Source organism: Vanellus vanellus, assembly GCF_965231255.1.
Source record: "Vanellus vanellus genome assembly, contig: HAP1_SCAFFOLD_39, whole genome shotgun sequence".
Taxonomy (NCBI): domain Eukaryota; kingdom Metazoa; phylum Chordata; class Aves; order Charadriiformes; family Charadriidae; genus Vanellus; species Vanellus vanellus.
In genome coordinates, this window is record NW_028126929.1 from 2,267,785 (window position 1) to 2,293,265 (window position 25,481).

Consider the following 25,481-nt stretch of genomic DNA (forward strand, 5'->3'; position numbering starts at 1 on the left):
TGGATTATCACAGGGTTTGGCCTTGGAGTCTCCACCCCACTCCACTCTGTGTGTTGCTCTGCAAGCAGTATTGTACAGGGAATCGCAGATGGAGCGGATTCTTCGCATACCGGCTGCGGCTGTGTTCTACCCTCGAACCCTCTTGATTTTATACCTTTCCTTAATGTGTGACCAATGCTCTATTATTGATCACTTTAGTAATCATTCCACAAGCTTTTCTTCTCTTTAACTGCTTGCTGGTTTTACTAGAAAAGCAGAAAGCCTGATAATGGAACGAGGGCCGGTTTTCCTTCTTCAAATGAGACTTTGAAGCGTGAGTGCAAATATCAATTAAGGGTCTCTATCTTGTTGGCTAGAGGTACTGAAATCCTGATTTCTGATGAAATACTGGAAGTAGCCTTTTACAAGATTGCTTCCTTTTTTTGGCTTTTTGTTAAACTCAGTTCTTACTTATTTGACTTCTTTTTAGAACTGGAGCTGAGTGTGTTCACCACAGGAGTAAAGCAAAGCGTGGATTTGAAACGGTAAGCTACAGAACGTCCAGAAAGAGACAACACTATCTCTTTAGTCCTAGATTCTTAAAGTGGCAAGCAGAAAAATGCCTTCAGGTAATGTTTTTCCCCTTTTCACCTGCATGGAGACATTTGTCATTCCTGCTCCTCAGACTTAGCCAAGGGATGAGTTCTACCGGGAGACGACACGAGCTTTTCTGAGTGTCAAGCTACAAACTCTAGGGGTGAGCTTCGCCTGCCAGAGATGAGCCTGAAGGGTGCCCTGCCTTGTCTTCCAGACTCCGGTCCTCTTTTTCCTCAGATGCCCCTTCGTGCAGAGCTCCGTGGAGGGCCAACAGTGGGGGCTGACACCTTGACACTGGCTTCAGCGTGAGGACTCGCCCCTCCCCAGCAGTGTCCTTTCTCTGTGCAGATGGCCTTGCAGGCGTCTCCCTCGTCTTGAAACAGTGCCGTGCCTTTTCTCAGTAGGGTGTCGGAAGGCGGGTTTACGACAGGGTTGTACCCACGGGATTGGCAGTTGCTTCCTGAACCCGCTGTTCTCCAGAGACCTTGTCAGGAGGGGAAGATTCTTTCTCCTGTAGCTCGCAGGCGAAAAGGCTGCTCTGACAGAGCTGCTGTTGGGCACAGCCTTTAGGGAACAGGGTCTGCGCCAGCACCCCTGTTCTCCTGCTCCTGCCTGTTGCCCGTCCTCCCAAACGACCCGCTGCACTTCATCCATTTTCTCGGTACCAATACCCATTCGAAATTTAGTTCCAATCCCTGCCATGCTCTCACCTTCCTGGCCTTTTTCCCCTCCACCTCTTTGGAGAGAGAATTTTATGAGGAGGCTGGTTCATTTCTCTTGGGTTTGTCCACAAAGGGAGTTGCCTGGTGGTATGAAAGGAACAGCTGCTTCTCCCACTGTTGCCTGGGAGGTGACCAGTTGCATCAAATCCCAGGATTTCTGCATGTTTCTGCATGACGACATGCTGCCCCTGCTTCAGGAACCTTCTGGACCTCTTCACAACTGGCGGAGCCTTTACGCAGATGTCGTCTGTGGGCTTGCTTGAGCTCTCAGATGGCCGGGGCATACTGCCTGCTGGCTCCTGGAGCCCTGGTTTCAAAGGGCCAACTCCAGCATCATTGCTCTGCAGGGATTCCCTGCCTGGACAGCCGCCTGCAGTGCTGGGCTACCAGTTGTGTGGTTACCTTCAGCCTGCACAGGTGAACTCCTGTATTGAAACAGCCCTCCCCTTGTTGTAAGCCCCAAACTTTCTTTCAGAAGAGGGGTTTTGACAGGTTTGTTGGATTTTCAAGACAGAAAGGAGACTGCCTGGTGACTCCTCAGGAGCGTTCGGTACAGAAGAATGTCTCTAAAACAAGCCGGCTTACTTGTCTCCAAAACCTGTATCGCTGTTTTTCCCTCAGCTTCCCTTTGCAGGATTAGTGACGGGTCTCTACACGTGCCCCTGCTGGCTTCTTTCCTCGGGAGCTCCAAACACACTCTTGGTGGGATAAGAGTCATCCGCTGAGAGATGCTTTTTTGTTCCCCACTTTGCTATAGCCACTGTGCCCAGAATGCCTCTGCTCCTTGTACTGTGGCTGAGTTTCCCAAATATTAGAGTCCTTGAAAGCTGGAGCTGCAGGTTGGCATGTTGGACCCTGAGAAAGAATGTGGCAGGCGGCAGACTTCACCGTAGCCTCGTATGGTGTTAACTAATGTGGGAGGCCACGTCCTGAGCTCTTTCCAGGTAAACTGGAACTATACGGAATGACTCGTCAACTGGGCAAATACCAACTGAGGGGAGAAGAACCTTCTCCAGAACAGATGCGTGTGCCACCATGCCTCGCACCTGAAATTTGCACTAGTCAGGGCACTGTTACGCTGAGGGGGGTGTCCAGGCACAGAGTGTTGTGGTTATGAATGCCGGGCCAGATACCATGAGCACTGCCCAAAATCATGGGCAGATGACCTCTGCCTTCTCTATGTTTTTCTAGGAGCTCAGAGCCAGGTGCTTCTGTGACGCGCTTTCCACTTGCTTTGCTCTCCATTTGCTTTCTTTTGCTATTTGGGATCAGAAGAAGGATTAGGTTTAGGAAAAAACGTATCGGTAGCTCCTGTAGTTCCTCAGGATTCTTCTGACAGTTCCTCTGGGGCTCTTGTTCAGTTTATCTGCAGTGTCTGAATTTGGATGCAAACCCACACGGTGTTTTAGAATGCATCTCAAAAAGGGAAGGGTCTCGTTAAACGTGAAGGAAATCTGTCTACTTAGCGCACGTAGGAGCGACGGGCACTCAATTGGGAAGGAGGAGCGTGGCAGTGCCGCAGTCACCTGGCTGTTAAATAGATGGCATTTTCAGCTTTCATCCAAATGCCTTCTTGGCCTGTGATTTTGACAGTAGGCTGTCTGGTCAGGATGACTGGTGTCGAGCCTGCGCACCTTTCCACTTACCACGTGTACCAGTAGCAGTCAAAGAAAGAGAACAGAGAACTGAGAGACGTTCAGACTGTCACTGCAGATAATTTTCTGACTTAGTTACTGCTCTGAGACTAAACTGCAAAGCTCTTAGGCCATCCACAGTTTGGAATTTTGGGTGAACCTGAGCTTAGTGCAAGAGGAACACCATCGGGGAGTGGAGCTATTCTTCTGTGATCTTCTCGCTAGGACAAAGTTGGTTTACTCTCTCGTCAAGAAGCTTACATGCTGATTTTGCTGTTTGTGGTCCTTTGTCTTGCTGACAGCCTTCCTAATGGGGATTCCCGACTCACCTCCCCCTTCTGGCACTTTGCACTTTTGTGCCTTCCCTGTTACTCTGTTTCCTATGACTGTGTCTTAGCAGGGCTGATGTCTGGGGGCCTGTATGGTCCAGCGGCTCTTATTTCCCACAGCACCTCGGTTGGTGGTTTCTTAAATCTCTCTCCGTGCCATAGCTGCTGTTATTCTTTCACAGTCTGCTATATTAAAGTCTACTCAGCGAACTACAGCTTTATGTTAGGCACGTGAATGTCCCGAGGAGGGAGAGGTAGCAATATATTGGTAAAGAAAGTCCTCGTAGGAGCAGGAAAAGAAATGGAAATCCCAGAACGAGGGAGTCGACCTTGTCTTTTAGTTCTGAAAGCGAGCAAACAAGCAAAAATCTCCTGTACCGTAGACTTTTACATTGTGTAACGGTTCTTGTGTTCCTTTTCCTTTCAGAATTCCTCCAAAGAAAAGGAGTGTGGCTTTAGTCCAGCGTCCCTCAGCGTGGGCTGTAACCAAGGGAGATTTTGTAAGTAAGGAATTCCTGGGTTGTTTCGTTCAGATTGGTCGTATTGCATCCAAAGCCACAAGGATGACATCGGTATTAGTTTTCCTTTAAAAATCATGTTTGGTATTTTCCAGCACGTGAGATTAGGAATGAGAACCATGGGAAAGCGGTAGGTCAGCAATGATTTTGGCTGAGAGTCTCTTCCCGTGCATCCCATCCCACCCGCAGAGCTCGGCTCTGTCGCTCGTTCAGAGCAGGGCTGTGAGATGGGAACCTCCCTCCAAATCCCTCTGCACGGTGATGGCTGGGAAACCCCCCAGGCGTCATGTCAGCCGGAGTCTGGACCCGCCTCTCGGTTTCAGGGGCTGCCGCTGGTGTTCTGGGAGGGTGGAGAGAGCGAGCTTCTGTTTTTGTTCTTGCTGCTGTTTCTTACAGGGGCACCTGTGGAATCTGACCTTGAACAAAGAACAGCAGCCGGTCAGGCTGAGGGTGCCATGCAGCTGCCGCAGCGAATGGACCACACGGTAAAGGAAGGAAGCGTGGAGTCGGGAGGAAGAGGTCTCTCCGAGTTCTGGAGAAGGTACCAACACTGCAGCTCGGAGCAGATGCAGGCCTGGCTATCGCTAGTAACAAGCGATAGGACAAGAGGAAATGGCCTCAAGGTTCCCCAGGGGAGGTTTAGAGTGGATATTAGGAAAAAGTTCTTCACCAAAAGGGTTGTGAAGCATTGGAACAGGCTGCCCATGGAAGTGGTGGAATCTCTGTCCCCAGAGAGATTTAAAAGCCAGGTAGACGTGCTGTGGGATGTGGTTTAGTGGTGGTTCTGGCAGTGTTAGGTTGATGGTTGGACTGGATGATCTTTAAGGTCCCTTCCAAGCTAGAGGATTCTCTGATTCGATGTCCAAGCCTGTGTTGGAGAGCGTACCCGACTGTAGCAGTTGAGGTGGTTCTACATGGTCTTGAAGAACGGACACCTCTGTTCTGTGGTTAAACCAAAGTGTGCCGGGGCAAAGGACCGTTCAGGGCTGTCCTTTTGTCTTGTGTAAGGTGCAACATTGCCAAGAAATGGTCCTCTTGTGAGCTGTCTTTGGGAAAAGCCCTCCTGGTGGGAGGTGGGGCTTTATCCGCTGAGGAGTGCCATCTCCAGCCCGATTTCTAAAGGGCTTAAATACTCCCCCTTCTGACAGGGCTTTCCCTGGACAGACCTTCTTTGGCTGCGTAGCAACTGTGGCCTTGGTAACCTTGACTCCCAAAGACACCATTGCAAACTGAAATTAACATCACCGTGCACCAGTTATTCTTTATGTTGTCTCTATTTTTTCAGTCTTTCCCTGTCTGTTTTGTGCTGGGGTTGTGTCTTTCTGGTGGCCAGAAATGGCCTTGTCATTACAATTCTCAGAGAAGGACTGGCAGTGTAACGTGCTCTTGTTGTTGTTTCCCCAGCATCATCTTTTTGCCACTCCAGCATCTTTTTGGTGGAAAGAACTGACCTGGAAGCACTGATTGTTGTGGAAAGGTAAACTTGTAGTGTGACTGTTTGGTGGTATTGTCTCTTGTGTAACTCTGCTTTTCACATGGCTTGTCTCAGCTAGTGAATGCTTTAAGTGAAATGCTACTTTGCTTATGTTTCCAAATTGATGTACTGAAGGTGTTGGGTTGGAATGTGTTTTTCTGTACAACCTAGAGTTTTGGGGAAAAGAGCAACAAGCTTTAAGATTTTGATCCTTGCGTGTCACCAAGTGGCAATGTGCCTTTGAAAAACTGTTCTGTGGGATTCTAATAAAAGAAGCAACTTGGAACTTGGTGTTATTTTAATCAGTCTTTAATCAGTCTTGCCCCGGCAGAAAACACTCATTCCCTCCAAGAAGCAGCAGAGGTTTCTAGTATGAGCCGGGCCTCTGCTTCCCAGCATGAAAAGGTCAAGATTGGTGAAGATACGGCAGCCTTGTGGAAGGAAAGGGAAAGGTACTGGAAGCAGAGGAGCCGCAGCAAGGCAGCGGGGCTGCGTCTGGGGGCCTCTTCCCGCTCTTGCCCTCGGCATCCCGTCGGGGCGGGAAGAGGCGGACGCCTCCAGCGGCGCCTGTGCTGTCGGCACCGGTGACTCGGGGCCCGATGCTCCTGGCTGCCGCCGTCAGTGCCACCGGCCCCGAGCTCGCTGGCGGGAGCAGTCGGGGCGGGAAAAGGCTTCTGCGTTGCTCCTCTTGCGCAGACGTGGCTGTGCTACTTACCCGCCCCGACGGGGGCTCCCCCGGCCGGGGGCTGCCCCTCCTGCCGCTGCCTGTGCCGCTGCGCTGCGCTGCGGGGGCTGCTCTGGGCGGCCCCTCGGGCTCCTTTCGCTCCGCATCGGGCAACCTGCGGCGCTCGGTGACTCCCGGGCGCAGCCCCACAGGACTCTGCCCGCCCCGCGGTGGCCCCACCGCCCTCCCAGCGGGGGAGAGGGCGGGTACGGACGGGACGGTGTGTGCGGCACAGAGCCCGTGCGGCGGGGCCCGGGGCAGGCAGGAGGGTCCGGTCGTGCCCCCCACCGGCTGCCCCGCCAAAGGGGGATGGCCGCCGGGACGGAGCCGGCCCCAGCCCAGCCCCGGGGCTGCCCCGACGCCCGGACAGCGGGGACCCGAGGGACACCGAGCGGCTGCCCCGGACCGGCCGGGACCTCGGGGCAGCGCAGGAGGGGAGCGCCCCGCGGCCGCCTCCCGGGGCGGCTCGGCCCCTCCGCCCGCCGCTCCTCTGCCCGCCCTGCGCCAGCCCGGCCCCGCCGCCGCGCTCGGGGACGGCCCTGACCGGCCGAGCGGGGCCGCGAGATGACGAGCCGATCCGAGCGGGGCCGAGTGTTGCCGAGCGGAGCCGAGCGGCAGCCGGTACCTCTCGCCACAGCCGCTGGCGAGACCTGGGCGTTGCCCGGGCAACGGCGGGAGGCTCAAACGCGCCGCAGCGGAGGGAGCGGCCGGTGGCCGAGGGAGCCGCTCCGGGGCCGGCCCGCTCCGCGGCGGAGGGCAGCGCAGCGTGAGGGGGGAGCAGGGGGACGGTGCGCTCGGCCTGGCGGCAGAGCCGGGGGGGAAGGAGAAAGGCTGAGGAGCAGTCGGGAGCGTGAGCGAGAGAGAGAGGGGCCGCTGGAGCCACGCTCTGCCCTCCCGGAGACGGGGACGGGAACAGAGGACCCGATCTGCCGGTGACATGCGGAAACGAAACTCCAGAGACTCCACAACCGGGAAGGTTGTAAAGTGGGTATGTTTATTCAGCGCTGGGCAGCACGGGGGGGTCGCCCCACCACAATCGTGCGCGCCCAATGCAGCGGCCTTCTCAAATATATATAGTTCTTAATTACATAATCATAAGATTTCCCAATACGCCTATACATATGCATAACCTGTCCCCACTTCGTATTAAAATTAGCTCTAAGAAGTCATTTCCATAAACTCCTCCCAACTGCGCTTGCGCAGTGCCTCCTGGTGGTGGTCGCTGAGGGTCGTGACCACGAAGGCTGATGATTCCTCTTCATCACCGCAAGTAACTCTTTGTCCTTGCGCAGACTCAGTTCTTCTTTGGTCTTTGTCCAGACCGCAGGGTTGGTTTCAGCCGCTTTTCAAGGCACACTCTTATTCGTTATCAGGAGCTGTCCTTGGCAATCTCAAGACTTCTTGCTTTTTATCAGGCCTGTCCTTTAGGTTATGAATCACTGCTAGTCAATCAGTGCACAATGTGTTATTGTCTCTATCACATACCCCTGACTCACCGGGCAGACCCTCCTCTTGGGGAAGTCTGCTGCCCCCCTGGGCCCGGGTTAAGGACGTCACTAGGAAACTTCCCGGCCTGGTACGGCCCTCGGACTATTGCCCAGCGCTGCTCTTCCCTGTGGGTGGCCACGAAGCCACAATGCGTAGTCCGAGGGCGATCCGGAGAGACTTCAGGGCCTTGGGATGGGTGGTAAGGGAATCTGGAGCGCCGGCTATTTTTCCTCTCTCCTTCCAGTTATGCGCAGCGACACTGGAAGGAACAGACGGACCTTGTCTCTTAATACATGGCTCCGTGGCTGCTGTCACCACCACAATTTTCGTTTTTTTGCACAAATAGGGAGGCCTCCATGGTGCCAGGCCTGCTGGGGTCAGATGGGATTGAACTTTCTGAAAGGGGGAAGAGGGTCTTTGCTCAGGAGCCAGTGGGGCTCATTGGCAGAGCTTTAAACTAGACTTGAAGGGGTCAGGGATAGGATCAGGCTTGCCCATGACAAGCTGCGGGAACATGCTAAGGTCAGGGGGACGGGGCGCCAGCGAGGACCCTCAGCCTGTTGGTCTGAGACGTGCTGGGTGCAGCACACTCGGAGTCTTATGGAGATGAGCCAGGGGCTTCTGACGGAACAGAAGCCAACAGGGAAACATCAGTGAAACCACAGTGTCATAGAATCATTTGGGTTGGAAGGGACCTTTAGAGGTTGTTGAGTCCAACCCCCTGCAATAAGCAGGGATGGGGCATCTGGGAAGATTATGTTTTTTGATGATGAGGGTGGGGAGACACTGGCCCAGGTTGCCCAAAGAGGTGGGAGATGGCCCATACCTGGAAACATTCCAGGTCAGGTTGGATGGGGCTCTGAGCAACCAGATCCAATTGAAGACGACCCAGACCATTCTATGATTAACTACTGCTTGGAAAAAACATACAAAGGAAAACTGAGTTAGAATCAGGTTAGGCTGATTCACACGGGGACTGGAGACGCAAAGAGTAAGGAAGACCCTCCCATTGAGTCACGAGGTTCAGAGTGGATCCCCTTGCCTTCTAAACTCCTTATGGAGCCCCGGTCTCACACTTGGAGAACAGCTTATGTCTAACGGAATTACCTATACAATGTTTGCAATAATATTGAGTAGCTGCATGGATTAGTAATGTCTCATTAGTACTAATTCAGCACGCTCTCAGTCACTTACTGAGGATCTGCCGCAGCTAAGGCATCTCTCCCCTTGGGTGAGGAAGGCTCTCAGTCTCAGGTAAGGAATCTCTAACCTTGAGAGTCGCCCCTGCCCACGGGGAGAGTCGCCTGGCGTGCAGTCCAGCTGCCATTCAGGGAGAGGTCAAATTGGGCTCCTCCTGACGGTGATATTTATCGAGGGGAGTAGTTGGCTGCTAGGCGATAGCACAGACGAGAGAGATGTCTTTTGTTTAGCTCGGGGATCTCGTTCTGTACTTTGGTTATCTTGCATTTTTAGGGTTTGAAACCGCCTTTAGTTCTTAAAGCAAGCAAACAAATAAACTTCTCCTGTACAATAGAATTTTACATTGTGTAACAGTTCTTTGGTTCCTTTTCCTTTCAGAATTCCTCCAAAGAAAAGGAGTGTGACTTTAGTCCAGCATCCCTCAGCGTGGGCTGTATCCAAGTGAGATTCAGTAAGTAAAGAATTCCTGGATTGTTTCATTCAGTTCGGTCATATTAGACTGCTTGCCCTCACTATCCCTCGGCAGCACTTTCACAGCCCGACCAACACTGGGGCTCTGCGCTTTCCTTGCACCGTAACGATCCCAACACTCTCTCCCACACTCGCCAGAGCCCCACTCCAAAATGGAAAACATCCAGCGACTGCTCCTACACAAAAGGAGCAAGGATGGAAAGCTGTTCCTGCCTTCACCATCCCGTAGCAGCGCTCTGACAGGCAGCTAATGGCAGCGTGGGCTGAGGCTGAGGTCCCCAGCAGCACGGGTGGCCCAGAGGAGAGAGGTGTCTGTTGCGGATGGAGCGATGCACTTCACTCGTAGAGAGAAGCAGCGACACGTTTATTGATACAAAACAGGGATTTAACAAAGTTTGAGAGTAAATGCGACAGTGCTTTAGCAGGATTCGATGGCAAGGTACACTTGGTTATTTCCTGCATGGAGGACAGGGTCAGGCAGAACTGCCAGGGAGACCCTCCTGTTGGGCTGAGGTTCGGAAAGGAGCCCCTTGCTTTCTAACCTCCTTCTCAGAGAGGAGTCTGGGTGCGGCTGGATCCAATCCTGGTCCCGGACTGGGTCAACGGTTTATGTCTAAGGGATTATATATGTGCAATCAATCCTTTCTATCACTTAGCTAAGATTTCACAGTTTCGCGTGCTATTAGTCACTGACCGAGGATCTGTTGCGGCAAAGAATCTGTGAAGCTCGAGGAGTAACCTTGAGAGGCGTCCCCGCTCATGGGGAGATCCTGGCGTGCAGGGGAGCTCAAAGGGCTCTTGGGCTGTTCACTATTGATGTGGGTGAGATGATTGACCTATAGTCATATCTGCATATTGGCCACAGTACCAGCACTGCTCAAGTTAGCCCTTGGCTACTGTGGTGTTATGTGTTTCCCCGAAACCACATCGAGCCGGGGGCAGCCATCACATGTACACGTGCCCATTGTGACCACCACAGGTGTTAGTGCTTGGGCAGGGTCACGGGAGATAAAGGTCAGGTTGGAAGGCGGGGAGGGGGAGCACACCATCACAGTGTCAAGGGAGTGATGTTGGTGCAATGCCGTTCCCTCCTCGACATACCTTTTCCAGCCACGTGTCCCTGGAGCTGTGGGATTCTCATACAGAACGCACACCCTAACCTAACCCTAATGGGAGGGTTAGATGGATCCAGGAACAGAGACCTATTGGCAAAACAGAAGGAAGCTTCCTTGGAGGAGTCTTGGTAGCTACCTGTGATATCAGGTCCCTCAACTAGAGATCAAAAGACTCTGGGAGATGCCTGGAAGGAGCCATGGGTTTATTGCGGGGTAAAAAGCTTTGCCTAAAAGAGAAAAAACATGATAGGTTACTTCCCAGTGAGAAAAACCCATCACAGTTATCTCCCTTTGGAGAGTCTGGAGGTCCTACCAGGGATCTGAGGTCCCTAAAATACATGACAAAAGACAACAACAGAAGCCTGGAAGGAGTCTCGGGTGAAACCCAGAGGATGGAACATTGTCCAAGGAGAAAAATCATCTCGGGTATCTTCCCTGGAGGAGTCTGGGGTTGCTACCCGGGATGACAGGACCCAAAAGCACCGGAATAAACACTCAGGGACATACCTGCAAGGAGTCTCGGATGCTTCCCAGAGGATGGAGCATTGTCCAAGGAGAAAAATTATCTCGGGTATCTTCCACGGAGGAGTCTGGGGTTGCTACCCGGGATCACAGGGCCCTAAACCCCAGGAAGAAAACACTCAGAAACAGAGCTGGGAGGAGTCTCGGGTGCATCCCGCAGGATGGACAATAGTCCAAGGAGAAAAATCAACTTTGGTATCTTCCCTGGAGGAGTCTGGGGTTGCTACCCAGGACCACAGGGCCACAAAAGCACCGGAATAAACACTCAGGGACAAAGCTGCAAGGAGTCTCGGATGCTTCCGAGAGGATGGAGCATTGTCCAAGGAGAAAATTCATCTCGGGTACCTTCCCTAGAGGAGTCTGGGGTTCCTACCTGGGATCACAGAGCCCTAAAGCACTGGAGAAAACTCTACGGGAGACGCCTGGGAGGAGTTCTGGGTAGATCCCGCAGGACTGACCACTGTCAAGAGAGAAAAATCGTATTGGGTGTCTTCCCTGGAGGAGTCTGGGGTTGCTACCTGGGATGACAGAACCATAAACCGTGAGAAAAAGACTCAGGGACATAGCTGCGACAAGTCTCGGATGCATCCCAGAGGATGGAGCTTTGTCCAAGGAGAAAAATCATCTCGGGTATCTTCCCTGGAGGAGTCTGGGGTTGCTACCCGGGATCACAGGGCGCTAAACCACCGGAATAAACACTCAGGGACATACCTGCAAGGAGTCTCGGATGCTTCCCAGAGGATGGAGCTTTGTCCAAGGAGAAAAATCATCTCGGGTATCTTCCCTGGAGGAGTCTGGGATTGCTACCCAGGACGACAGGGCGCTAAACCACCGGAATAAAGACTCAGGGACATACCTGCACGGAGTCTCGGATGCTTCCCAGAGGATGGAGCTTTGTCCAAGGAGAAAAATCATCTCGGGTATCTTCCCTGGAGGAGTCTGGGGTTGCTACCCGGGATTACAGGGACCCAAACCACAGGAAAAATGTTTGCGGGAGACGCCTGGGAGGAATCTCAGATGCATCCCAGAAGATGGAGCATTGTCCAAGGAGAAAAATCATCTCGGGTATCTTCCCTGGAGAAGTCTGGGGTTGCTACCCGGGATCACAGGGCCCCAAAACATCGGAATAAACACTCACGGACATACCTGCAAGGAGTCTCGGATGCTTCCCAGAGAATGGAGCATTGTCTAAGGAGAAAAATCATCTCGGGTATCTTCCCTGGAGGAGTCTGGGGTTGCTACCCGGGATGACAGGGCCCAAAAGCACCGGAATAAACACTCAGGGACATACCTGCAAGGAATCTCGGATGCTTCCCAGAGAATGGAGCATTGTAAAGGAGAAAAATCATATTGGGTGTCTTCCCTGGAGGAGTCTGCGGTTGCTACCCGGGATTACAGGGACCCTAACCACATGAAAAATGTCTGTGGGAGATGCCTGGGAGGAATCTCAGATGCATCCCAGAAGATGGAGCATTGTCCAAGGAGAAAAATCATCTCGGGTATCTTCCCTGGAGGAGTCTGGGGTTGCTACCCGGGATTACAGGGACCCAAACCACAGGAAAAATGTTTGCGGGAGACGCCTGGGAGGAGTCTCGGGTGCATCCCGCAGGATGGACAATAGTCCAAGGAGAAAAATCAACTTGAGTATCTTCCACGGAGGAGTCTGGGGTTGCTACCCGGGATCACAGGGCCCAAAAGCACCGGAATAAACACTTAGGGAAAAAGCTGCAAGGAGTCTCGGATGCTTCCCAGAGGATGGAGCTCTTCCCAAGGAGAAAAATCATCTCGGGTATCTTCCCTGGAAGAGTCTGGGGTTGCTACCCGGGATTACAGGGACTCTAACCACATGAAAAATGTCTGTGGGAGATGCCTGGGAGGAATCTCAGATGCATCCCAGAAGATGGAGCATTGTCCAAGGAGAGAAATCATCTCGGGTATCTTCCCTGGAGGAGTCTGGGGTTGCTACCCGGGATCACAGGGCCCCAAAACACCGGAATAAACACTCAGGGACATACCTGCAAGGAGTCTCGGATGCTTCCCAGAGAATGGAGCATTGTCTAAGGAGAAAAATCATCTCGGGTATCTTCCCTGGAGGAGTCTGGGGTTGCTACCGGGGATCACAGGGCCCTAAACCCCAGGAAGAAAACACTCAGAAACAGAGCTGGGAGGAGTCTCGGGTGCATCCCGCAGGATGGACAATAGTCCAAGGAGAAAAATCAACTTGGGTATCTTCCACGGAGGAGTCTGGGGTTGCTACCCGGGATCACAGGGCCCAAAAGCACCGGAATAAACACTCAGGGAAAAAGCTGCAAGGAGTCTCGGATGCTTCCCAGAGGATGGAGCATTGTCCAAGGAGAAAAATGATCCCGGATATCTTTCCTGGAGGAGTCTGGGGTTGCTACCCGGGATTAAAGGGACCCAAACCACAGGAAAAATGTCAGCGGGAGACGCCTGGGAGGAATCTCAGATGCATCCCAGAAGATGGAGCATTGTCCAAGGAGAAAAATCATCTCGGGTATCTTCCCTGGAGGAGTCTGGGGTTTCTACCCGGGATCACAGGGCCCCAAAACACCGGAATAAACACTCAGGGACATACCTGCAAGGAGTCTCGGATGCTTCCCAGAGGATGGAGCTTTGTCCCAGGAGAAAAATCATCTCGGGTATCTTCCCTGGAGGAGTCTGGGGTTGCTACCCGGGATGACAGGGCCCAAAAGCACCGGAATAAACACTCAGGGACAAACCTGCAAGGAGTCTAAGATGCTTCCCAGAGGATGGAGCATTGTCCAAGGAGAAAAATCATCCCGGATATCTTTCCTGGAGGAGTCTGGGGTTGCTACCTGGGTTTACAGGGACCCAAACCACAGGAAAAATGTCTGCGGGAGACGCCTGGGAGGAATCTCAGATGCATCCCAGAAGATGGAGCATTGTCCAAGGAGAAAAATCATCTCGGGTATCTTCCCTGGAGGAGTCTGGGGTTGCTACCAGGGATCACAGGGCCCTAAACCCCATGAAGAAAACACTCAGAAACAGAGCTGGGAGGAGTCTCGGGTGCATCCCGCAGGATGGACAATAGTCCAAGGAGAAAAATCAACTTCGGTATCTTCCCTGGAGGAGTCTGGGGTTGCTACCCGGGATGAAAGGGCCCCAAAACACCGGAATAAACACTCAGGGACATACCTGCAAGGAGTCTCTGATGCTTCCCAGAGGATGGAGCTTTGTCCAAGGAGAAAAATCATCTCGGGTATCTTCCCTGGAGGAGTCTGGGGTTGCTACCCGGGATGACAGGGCCCAAAAGCACCGGAATAAACACTCAGGGACAAACCTGCAAGGAGTCTAAGATGCTTCCCAGAGGATGGAGCATTGTCCAAGGAGAAAAATCATCCCGGATATCTTTCCTGGAGGAGTCTGGGGTTGCTACCTAGGTTTATAGGGACCCAAACCACAGGAAAAATGTCTGCGGGAGACGCCTGGGAGGAATCTCAGAGGCATCCCAGAAGATGGAGCATTGTCCAAGGAGAAAAATCATCTCGGGTATCTTCCCTGGAGGAGTCTGGGGTTGCTACCTGGGATTACAGGGACCCAAACCACAGGAAAAATGTTTGCGGGAGACGCCTGGGAGGAATCTCAGATGCATCCCAGAAGATGGAGCATTGTCCAAGGAGAAAAATCATCTCGGGTATCTTCCCTGGAGGAGTCTGGGGTTGCTACCCGGGATCACAGGGCCCCAAAACACCGGAATAAACACTCAGGGACATACCTGCAAGGAGTCTCGGATGCTTCCCAGAGGATGGAGCTTTGTCCCAGGAGAAAAATCATCTCGGGTATCTTCCCTGGAGGAGTCTGGGGTTGCTATCCGGGATTACAGGGACCCAAACAACAGGAAAAATGTCTGCGGGAGACGCCTGGGAGGAATCTCAGATGCATCCCAGAAGATGGAGCATTGTCCAAGGAGAAAAATCAACTTGGGTATCTTCCACGGAGGAGTCTGGGGTTGCTACCCGGGATGACAGGGCCCAAAAGCACCGGAATAAACACTCAGGGAAAAAGCTGCAAGGAGTCTCGGATGCTTCCCAGAGGATGGAGCATTGTCCAAGGAGAAAAATCATCTCGGGTATCTTCCCTGGAGGAGTCTGGGGTTGCTACCCGGGATCACAGGGCCCTAAAGCACTGGAGAAAACTCTGCGGGAGACGCCTGGGAGGAATTCTGGGTAGATCCCGCAGGATGGACCACTGTCAAGAGAGAAAAATCATATTGGGTGTCTTCCCTGGAGGAGTCTGGGGTTGCTACCTGGGATGACAGAACCATAAACCGTGAGAAAAAGACTCAGGGACATAGCTGCCACAAGTCTCGGATGCATCCCAGAGGATGGAGCTTTGTCCAAGGAGAAAAATCATCTCGGGTATCTTCCCTGGAGGAGTCTGGGGTTGCTACCCGGGATTACAGGGACCCAAACCACAGGAAAAATGTTTGCGGGAGACGCCTGGGAGGAATCTCAGATGCATCCCAGAAGATGGAGCTTTGTCCCAGGAGAAAAATCATCTCGGGTATCTTCCCTGGAGGTGTCTGGGGTTGCTACCCGGGATCACAGGGCCCCAAAACACCGGAATAAACACTCAGGGACATACCTTCAAGGAGTCTCTAATGCTTCCCAGAGGATGGAGCTTTGTCCAAGGAGAAAAATCATCTCGGGTATCTTCCCTGGAGGAGTCTGGGATTGCTACCCAGGATGACAGGGCGCTAAACCACCGGAATAAAGACTCAGGGACATACCTGCAAGGAGTCTCGGATGCTTCCCAGAGGATGGAGCTTTGTCCAAGGAGAAAAGTCATCTCGGGTATCTTTCCTGGAGGAGTCTGGGGTTGCTACCCGGGATTACAGGGAACCAAACCACAGGAAAAATGTCTGCGGGAGACGCCTGGGAGGAATCTCAGATGCATCCCAGAGGATGGAGCATTGTCCAAAGAGAAAAATCATCTCGGGTATCTTCCCTGGAGGAGTCTGGGGTTGCTACCCGGGATCACAGGGCCCTAAACCCCAGGAAGAAAACACTCAGAAACAGAGCTGGGAGGAGTCTCGGGTGCATCCCGCAGGATGGACAATAGTCCAAGGAGAAAAATCAACTTGGGTATCTTCCACGGAGGAGTCTGGGGTTGCTACCCGGGATGACAGGGCCCAAAAGCACCGGAATAAACACTCAGGGAAAAAGCTGCAAGGAGTCTCGGATGCTTCCCAGAGGATGGAGCATTGTCCAAGGAGAAAAATCATCTCGGGTATCTTCCCTGGAGGAGTCTGGGGTTGCTACCCGGGAGCACAGGGCCCCAAAACACCGGAATAAAAACTCAGGGACATACCTGCAAGGAGTTTCGGATGCTTCCCAGAGGATGGAGCATTGTCCAAGGAGAAAAATTATCTCGGGTATCTTCCCTAGAGGAGTCTGGGGTTGCTACCCGGGATCACAGGGCCCTAAAGCACTGGAGAAAACTCTGCGGGAGACGCCTGGGAGGAATTCTGGGTAGATCCCGCAGGATGGACCACTGACAAGAGAGAAAAATCATATTGGGTGTCTTCCCTGGAGGAGTCTGGGGTTGCTACCCGGGATCACAGGGCCCTAAAGCACTGGAGAAAACTCTGCGGGAGACGCCTGGGAGGAATCTCTTATGCATCCCAGAAGATGGAGCTTTGTCGCAGGAGAAAAATCATCTCGGGTATCTTCCCTGGAGGAGTCTGGGGTTGCTACCCGGGATCACAGGGCCCCAAAACACCGGAATAAACACTCAGGGACATACCTGCAAGGAGTCTCGGATGCTTCCCAGAGGATGGAGCTTTGTCCAAGGAGAAAAATCATCTCGGGTATCTTCCCTGGAGGAGTCTGGGGTTGCTACCCAGGATCACAGGGCCCTAAACCCCCGGAAGAAAACACTCAGAAACAGAGCTGGGAGGAGTCTCGGGTGCATCCCGCAGGATGGACAATAGTCCAAGGAGAAAAATCAACTTGGGTATCTTCCACGGAGGAGTCTGGGGTTGCTTCCCGGGATTACAGGGCCCAAAAGCACCGGAATAAACACTCAGGGAAAAAGCTGCAAGGAGTCTCGGATGCTTCCCAGAGGATGGAGCATTGTCCAAGGAGAAAAATCATCTCGGGTATCTTCCCTGGAGGAGTCTGGGGTTGCTACCCGGGATCACAGGGCCCCAAAACACCGGAATAAAAACTCAGGGACATACCTGCAAGGAGTTTCGGATGCTTCCCAGAGGATGGAGCATTGTCCAAGGAGAAAAGTTATCTCGGGTATCTTCCCTAGAGGAGTCTCGGGTTGCTACCCGGGATCACAGGGCCCTAAAGCATTGGAGAAAACTCTGCGGGAGACGCCTGGGAGGAATTCTGGGTAGATCCCGCAGGATGGACCACTGTCAAGAGAGAAAAATCATATTGGGTGTCTTCCCTGGAGGAGTCTGGGGTTGCTACCTGGGATGACAGAACCATAAACCGTGAGAAAAAGACTCAGGGACATAGCTGCCACAAGTCTCGGATGCATCCCAGAGGATGGAGCTTTGTCCAAGGAGAAAAATCATCTCGGGTATCTTCCCTGGAGCAGTCTGGGGTTGCTACCCGGGATTACAGGGACCCAAACCACAGGAAAAATGTCTGCGGGAGACGCTTGGGAGGAATCTCAGATGTATCCCAGAGGATGGAGCATTGTCCAAAGAGAAAAATCATCTCGGGTATCTTCCCTGGAGGAGTCTGGGGTTGCTACCCGGGATCACAGGGCCCTAAACCCCCGGAAGAAAACACTCAGAAACAGAGCTGGGAGGAGTCTCGGGTGCATCCCGCAGGATGGACAATAGTCCAAGGAGAAAAATCAACTTGGGTATCTTCCACGGAGGAGTCTGGGGTTGCTACCCGGGATGACAGGGCCCAAAAGCACCGGAATAAACACTCAGGGAAAAAGCTGCAAGGAGTCTCGGATGCTTCCCAGAGGATGGAGCATTGTCCAAGGAGAAAAATCATCTCGGGTATCTTCCCTGGAGGAGTCTGGGGTTGCTACCCGGGATTACAGGGACCCTAACCACATGAAAAATGTCTGTGGGAGATGCCTGGGAGGAATCTCTTATCCATCCCAGAAGATGGAGCTTTGTCCCAGGAGAAAAATCATCTCGGGTATCTTCCCTGGAGGAGTCTGGGGTTGCTACCCGGGATCACAGGGCCCCAAAACACCGGAATAAACACTCAGGGACATACCTGCAAGGAGTCTCGGATGCTTCCCAGAGGATGGAGCTTTGTCCAAGGAGAAAAGTCATCTCGGGTATCTTCCCTGGAGAAGTCTGGGGTTGCTACCCGGGATTACAGGGACCCAAACCACAGGAAAAATGTCTGCGGGAGACGCCTGGGAGGAATCTCAGATGCATCCCAGAAGATGGAGCATTGTCCAAGGAGAAAAATCATCTCGGGTATCTTCCCTGGAGGAGTCTGGGGTTGCTACCCGGGATTACAGGGAACCAAACCACAGGAAAAATGTCTGCGGGAGACGCCTGGGAGGAATCTCAGATGCATCCCAGAGGATGGAGCATTGTCCAAAGAGAAAAATCATCTCGGGTATCTTCCCTGGAGGAGTCTGGGGTTGCTACCCAGGATCACAGGGCCCTAAACCCCAGGAAGAAAACACTCAGAAACAGAGCTGGGAGGAGTCTCGGGTGCATCCCGCAGGATGGACAATAGTCCAAGGAGAAAAATCAACTTGGGTATCTTCCACGGAGGAGTCTGGGGTTGCTTCCCGGGATTACAGGGCCCAAAAGCACCGGAATAAACACTCAGGGAAAAAGCTGCAAAGAGTCTCGGATGCTTCCCAGAGGATGGAGCATTGTCCAAGGAGAAAAATTATCTCGGGTATCTTCCCTAGAGGAGTCTGGGGTTGCTACCCGGGATCACAGGGCCCTAAAGCACTGGAGAAAACTCTGCGGGAGATGCCTGGGAGGAATTCTGGGTAGATCCCGCAGGATGGACCACTGTCAAGAGAGAAAAATCATATTGGGTGTCTTCCCTGGAGGAGTCTGGGGTTGCTACCCGGGATTACAGGGACCCTAACCACATGAAAAATGTCTGTGGGAGATGCCTGGGAGGAATCTCATATGCATCCCAGAAGATGGAGCATTGTCCAAGGAGAAAAATCATCTCGGGTATCTTCCCTGGAGGAGTCTGGGGTTGCTACCCGGGATTACAGGGAACCAAACCACAGGAAAAATGTCTGCGGGAGACGCCTGGGAGGAATCTCAGATGCATCCCAGAGGATGGAGCATTGTCCAAAGAGAAAAATCATCTCGGGTATCTTCCCTGGAGGAGTCTGGGGTTGCTACCCGGGATCACAGGGCCCCAAAACACCGGAATAAACACTCAGGGACATACCTGCAAGGAGTCTCGGATGCTTCCCAGAGGATGGAGCTTTGTCGAAGGAGAAAAGTCATCTCGAGTATCTTCCCTGGAGGAGTCTGGGGTTGCTACCCGGGATTACAGGGACCCAAACCACAGGAAAAATGTTTGCGGGAGACGCCTGGGAGGAATCTCAGATGCATCCCAGAAGATGGAGCATTGCCCAAGGAGAAAAATCATCTCGGGTATCTTCCCTGGAGGAGTCTGGGGTTGCTACCTGGGATTACAGGGACCCAAACCACAGGAAAAATGTTTGCGGGAGACGCCTGGGAGGAATCTCAGATGCATCCCAGAAGATGGAGCATTGTCCAAGGAGAAAAATCATCTCGGGTATCTTCCCTGGAGGAGTCTGGGGTTGCTACCCGGGATCACAGGGAACCAAACCACAGGAAAAATGTCTGCGGGAGACGCCTGGGAGGAATCTCAGATGCATCCCAGAAGATGGAGCATTGTCCAAGGAGAAAAATCAACTTGGGTATCTTCCACGGAGGAGTCTGGGGTTGCTACCCGGGATGACAGGGCCCAAAAGCACCGGAATAAACACTCAGGGAAAAAGCTGCAAGGAGTCTCGGATGCTTCCCAGAGGATGGAGCATTGTCCAAGGAGAAAAATCATCTCGGGTATCTTCCCTGGAGGAGTCTGGGGTTGCTACCCGGGATCACAGGGCCGTAAAGCACTGGAGAAAACTCTGCGGGAGACGCCTGGGAGGAATTCTGGGTAGATCCCGCAGGACTGACCACTGTCAAGAGAGAAAAATCGTATTGGGTGTCTTCCCTGGAGGAGTCTGGGGTTGCTACCTGGGATGACAGAACCATAAACCGTGAGAAAAAGACTCAGGGACATAGCTGCCACAAGTCTCGGATGCATCCCAGAGGATGGAGCTTTGTCCAAGGAGAAAAATCATCTCGGGTATCTTCCCTGGAGGAGTCTGGGGTTGCTACCCGGGATCACAGGGCCCCAAAACACCGGAATAAACACTCAGGGACATACCTGCAAGGAGTCTCGGATGCTTCCCAGAGGATGGAGCTTTGTCCAAGGAGAAAAGTCATCTCGGGTATCTTCCCTGGAGGAGTCTGGGGTTGCTACCCGGGATTACAGGGACCCAAACCACAGGAAAAATGTTTGCGGGAGACGCCTGGGAGGAATCTCAGATGCATCCCAGAAGATGGAGCATTGTCCAAGGAGAAAAATCATCTCGGGTATCTTCCCTGGAGGAGTCTGGGGTTGCTACCCGGGATCACAGGGCCCCAAAACACCGGAATAAACACTCAGGGACATACCTGCAAGGAGTCTCGGATGCTTCCCAGAGGATGGAGCTTTGTCCCAGGAGAAAAATCATCTCGGGTATCTTCCCTGGAGGAGTCTGGGGTTGCTATCGGGGATTACAGGGACCCAAACCACAGGAAAAATGTCTGCGGGAGACGCCTGGGAGGAATCTCAGATGCATCCCAGAAGATGGAGCATTGTCCAAGGAGAAAAATCAACTTGGGTATCTTCCACGGAGGAGTCTGGGGTTGCTACCCGGGATGACAGGGCCCAAAAGCACCGGAATAAACACTCAGGGAAAAAGCTGCAAGGAGTCTCGGATGCTTCCCAGAGGATGGAGCATTGTCCAAGGAGAAAAATCATCTCGGGTATCTTCCCTGGAGGAGTCTGGGGTTGCTACCCGGGATCACAGGGCCGTAAAGCACTGGAGAAAACTCTGCGGGAGACGCCTGGGAGGAATTCTGGGTAGATCCCGCAGGATGGACCACTGTCAAGAGAGAAAAATCATATTGGGTGTCTTCCCTGGAGGAGTCTGGGGTTGCTACCCGGGATTACAGGGACTCTAACCACATGAAAAATGTCTGTGGGAGATGCCTGGGAGGAATCTCTTATGCATCCCAGAAGATGGAGCTTTGTCCCAGGAGAAAAATCATCTCGGGTATCTTCCCTGGAGGAGTCTGGGGTTGCTACCCGGGATCACAGGGCCCCAAAACACCGGAATAAACACTCAGGGACATACCTGCAAGGAGTCTCGGATGCTTCCCAGAGGATGGAGCTTTGTCCAAGGAGAAAAGTCATCTCGGGTATCTTCCCTGGAGGAGTCTGGGGTTGCTACCCGGGATTACAGGGACCCAAACCACAGGAAAAATGTTTGCGGGAGACGCCTGGGAGGAATCTCAGATGCATCCCAGAAGATGGAGCATTGCCCAAGGAGAAAAATCATCTCGGGTATCTTCCCTGGAGGAGTCTGGGGTTGCTACCCGGCATCACAGGGCCCCAAAACACCGGAATAAACACTCAGGGACATACCTGCAAGGAGTCTCGGATGCTTCCCAGAGGATGGAGCATTGTCCAAGGAGAAAAATCATCTCGGGTATCTTCCCTGGAGGAGTCTGGGGTTGCTACCCGGGATTACAGGGACCCAAACCACAGGAAAAATGTCTGCGGGAGACGCCTGGGAGGAATCTCAGATGCATCCCAGAAGATGGAGCATTGTCCAAGGAGAAAAATCATCTCGGGTATCTTCCCTGGAGGAGTCTGGGGTTGCTACCCGGGATCACAGGGCCCCAAAACACCGGAATAAACACTCAGGGACATACCTGCAAGGAGTCTCGGATGCTTCCCAGAGGATGGAGCTTTGTCCCAGGAGAAAAATCATCTCGGGTATCTTCCCTGGAGGAGTCTGGGGTTGCTATCGGGGATTACAGGGACCCAAACCACAGGAAAAATGTCTGCGGGAGACGCCTGGGAGGAATCTCAGATGCATCCCAGAAGATGGAGCATTGTCCAAGGAGAAAAATCAACTTGGGTATCTTCCACAGAGGAGTCTGGGGTTGCTACCCGGGATGACAGGGCCCAAAAGCACCGGAATAAACACTCAGGGAAAAAGCTGCAAGGAGTCTCGGATGCTTCCCGGAGGATGGAGCATTGTCCAAGGAGAAAAGTCATCTCGGGTATCTTCCCTGGAGGAGTCTGGGGTTGCTACCCGGGCTTACAGGGACCCAAACCACAGGAAAAATGTCTGTGGGAGACGCCTGGGAGGAATCTCAGATGCATCCCAGAAGATGGAGCATTGTCCAAGGAGAAAAATCATCTCGGGTATCTTCCCTGGAGGAGTCTGGGGTTGCTACCCGGGATTACAGGGAACCAAACCACAGGAAAAATGTCTGCGGGAGACGCCTGGGAGGAATCTCAGATGCATCCCAGAGGATGGAGCATTGTCCAAAGAGAAAAATCATCTCGGGTATCTTCCCTGGAGGAGTCTGGGGTTGCTACCCGGGATCACAGGGCCCCAAAACACCGGAATAAACACTCAGGGACATACCTGCAAGGAGTCTCGGATGCTTCCCAGAGGATGGAGCTTTGTCCAAGGAGAAAAATCAACTTGGGTATCTTCCACGGAGGAGTCTGGGGTTGCTTCCCGGGATTACAGGGCCCAAAAGCACCGGAATAAACACTCAGGGAAAAAGCTGCAAGGAGTCTCGGATGCTTCCCAGAGGATGGAGCATTGTCCAAGGAGTAAAATCATCTCGGGTATCTTCCCTGGAGGAGTCTGGGGTTGCTACCCGGGATTACAGGGACTCTAACCACATGAAAAATGTCTGTGGGAGATGCCTGGGAGGAATCTCTTATGCATCCCAGAAGATGGAGCTTTGTCCCAGGAGAAAAATCATCTCGGGTATCTTCCCTGGAGGAGTCTGGGGTTGCTACCCGGGATCACAGGGCCCCAAAACACCGGAATAAACACTCAGGGACATACCTGCAAGGAGTCTCGGATGCTTCCCAGAGGATGGAGCTTTGTCCAAGGAGAAAAGTCATCTCGGGTATCTTCCCTGGAGGAGTCTGGGGTTGCTACCCGGGATTACAGGGAACCAAACCACAGGAAAAATGTCTGCGGGAGACGCCTGGGAAGAATCTCAGATGCATCCCAGAGGATGGAGCATTGTCCAAAGAGAAAAATCATCTCGGGTATCTTCCCTGGAGGAGTCTGGGGTTGCTACCCGGGATCACAGGGCCCTAAAGCACTGGAGAAAACTCTGCGGGAGATGCCTGGGAGGAATTCTGGGTAGATCCCGCAGGATGGACCACTGTCAAGAGAGAAAAATCATATTGGGTGTCTTCCCTGGAGGAGTCTGGGGTTGCTACCTGGGATGACAGAACCATAAACCGTGAGAAAAAGACTCAGGGACATAGCTGCGACAAGTCTCGGATGCATCCCAGAGGATGGAGCTTTGTCCAAGGAGAAAAATCATCTCGGGTATCTTCCCTGGAGGAGTCTGGGGTTGCTACCCGGGATCACAGGGCCCCAAAACACCGGAATAAACACTCAGGGACATACCTGCAAGGAGTCTCGGATGCTTCCCAGAGGATGGAGCTTTGTCCAAGGAGAAAAGTCATCTCGGGTATCTTCCCTGGAGAAGTCTGGGGTTGCTACCCGGGATTACAGGGACCCAAACCACAGGAAAAATGTCTGCGGGAGACGCCTGGGAGGAATCTCAGATGCATCCCAGAAGATGGAGCATTGTCCAAGGAGAAAAATCATCTCGGGTATCTTCCCTGGAGGAGTCTGGGGTTGCTACCTGGGATTACAGGGACCCAAATCACAGGAAAAATGTCTGCGGGAGACGCCTGGGAGGAATCTCAGATGCATCCCAGAAGATGGAGCATTGTCCAAGGAGAAAAATCAACTTGGGTATCTTCCACGGAGGAGTCTGGGGTTGCTACCCGGGATGACAGGGCCCAAAAGCACCGGAATAAACACTCAGGGAAAAAGCTGCAAGGAGTCTCGGATGCTTCCCAGAGGATGGAGCTTTGTCCAAGGAGAAAAATCATCTCGGGTATCTTCCCTGGAGGAGTTTGGGGTTGCTACCCGGGATCACAGGGCCCCAAAACACCGGAATAAAAACTCAGGGACATACCTGCAAGGAGTTTCGAGTGCTTCCCAGAGGATGGAGCATTGTCCAAGGAGAAAAGTTATCTCGGGTATCTTCCCTAGAGGAGTCTCGGGTTGCTACCTGGGATCACAGGGCCCTAAAGCACTGGAGAAAACTCTGCGGGAGACGCCTGGGAGGAATTCTGGGTAGATCCTGCAGGATGGACCACTGTCAAGAGAGGAAAATGATATTGGGTGTCTTCCCTGGAGGAGTCTGGGGTTGCTACCTGGGATGAAAGAACCATAAACCGTGAGAAAAAGACTCAGGGACATAGCTGCCACAAGTCTCGGATGCATCCCAGAGGATGGAGCTTTGTCCAAGGAGAAAAATCATCTCGGGTATCTTCCCTGGAGGAGTCTGGGGTTGCTACCTGGGATTACAGGGACCCAAACAACAGGAAAAAAGTCTGGGAGATGCCTGGGAGGAATCTCTTATGCATCCCAGAAGATGGAGCTTTGTCCCAGGAGAAAAATCATCTCGGGTATCTTCCCTGGAGGAGTCTGGGGTTGCTACCCGGGATCACAGGGCCCCAAAACACCGGAATAAACACTCAGGGACATACCTGCAAGGAGTCTCGGATGCTTCCCAGAGGATGGAGCTTTGTCCCAGGAGAAAAATCATCTCGGGTATCTTCCCTGGAGGAGTCTGGGATTGCTACCCAGGATGACAGGGCGCTAAACCACCGGAATAAAGACTCAGGGACATACCTGCAAGGAGTCTCGGATGCTTCCCAGAGGATGGAGCTTTGTCCAAGGAGAAAAGTCATCTCGGGTATCTTCCCCGGAGGAGTCTGGGGTTGCTACCCGGGATTACAGGGACCCAAACCACAGGAAAAATGTTTGCGGGAGACGCCTGGGAGGAATCTCAGATGCATCCCAGAAGATGGAGCATTGTCCAAGGAGAAAAATCATCTCGGGTATCTTTCCTGGAGGAGTCTGGGGTTGCTACCCGGGATCACAGGGCCCTAAACCCCAGGAAGAAAACACTCAGAAACAGAGCTGGGAGGAGTCTCGGGTGCATCCCGCAGGATGGACAATAGTCCAAGGAGAAAAATCAACTTGGGTATCTTCCACGGAGGAGTCTGGGGTTGCTTCCCGGGATGACAGGGCCCAAAAGCACCGGAATAAACACTCAGGGAAAAAGCTGCAAGGAGTCTCGGATGCTTCCCAGAGGATGGAGCATTGTCCAAGGAGAAAAATCATCTCGGGTATCTTCCCTGGAGGAGTCTGGGGTTGCTACCCGGGATCACAGGGCCCCAAAACACCGGAATAAAAACTCAGGGACATACCTGCAAGGAGTTTCGGATGCTTCCCAGAGGATGGAGCTTTGTCCAAGGAGAAAAGTTATCTCGGGTATCTTCCCTAGA

General features: G+C 52.9%; 1 protein-coding gene across 1 annotated transcript in view; it reads right to left on the minus strand.

Annotated features, from left to right (window-relative positions):
* Nucleotides 1-997: 997 nt before the first annotated feature.
* LOC309685614 (electroneutral sodium bicarbonate exchanger 1-like) overlaps nucleotides 998-25,481 on the minus strand; it is a gene marked incomplete at both ends in the record, with an annotated part of 73,740 nt that continues 49,256 nt past the window's right edge. Inside the window, one exon of the mRNA XM_082501352.1 lies at nucleotides 998-1,126. Within this exon, the coding sequence (XP_082357478.1) occupies nucleotides 998-1,126 (129 nt within the window). The remainder of the gene's footprint in view (nucleotides 1,127-25,481) is intronic.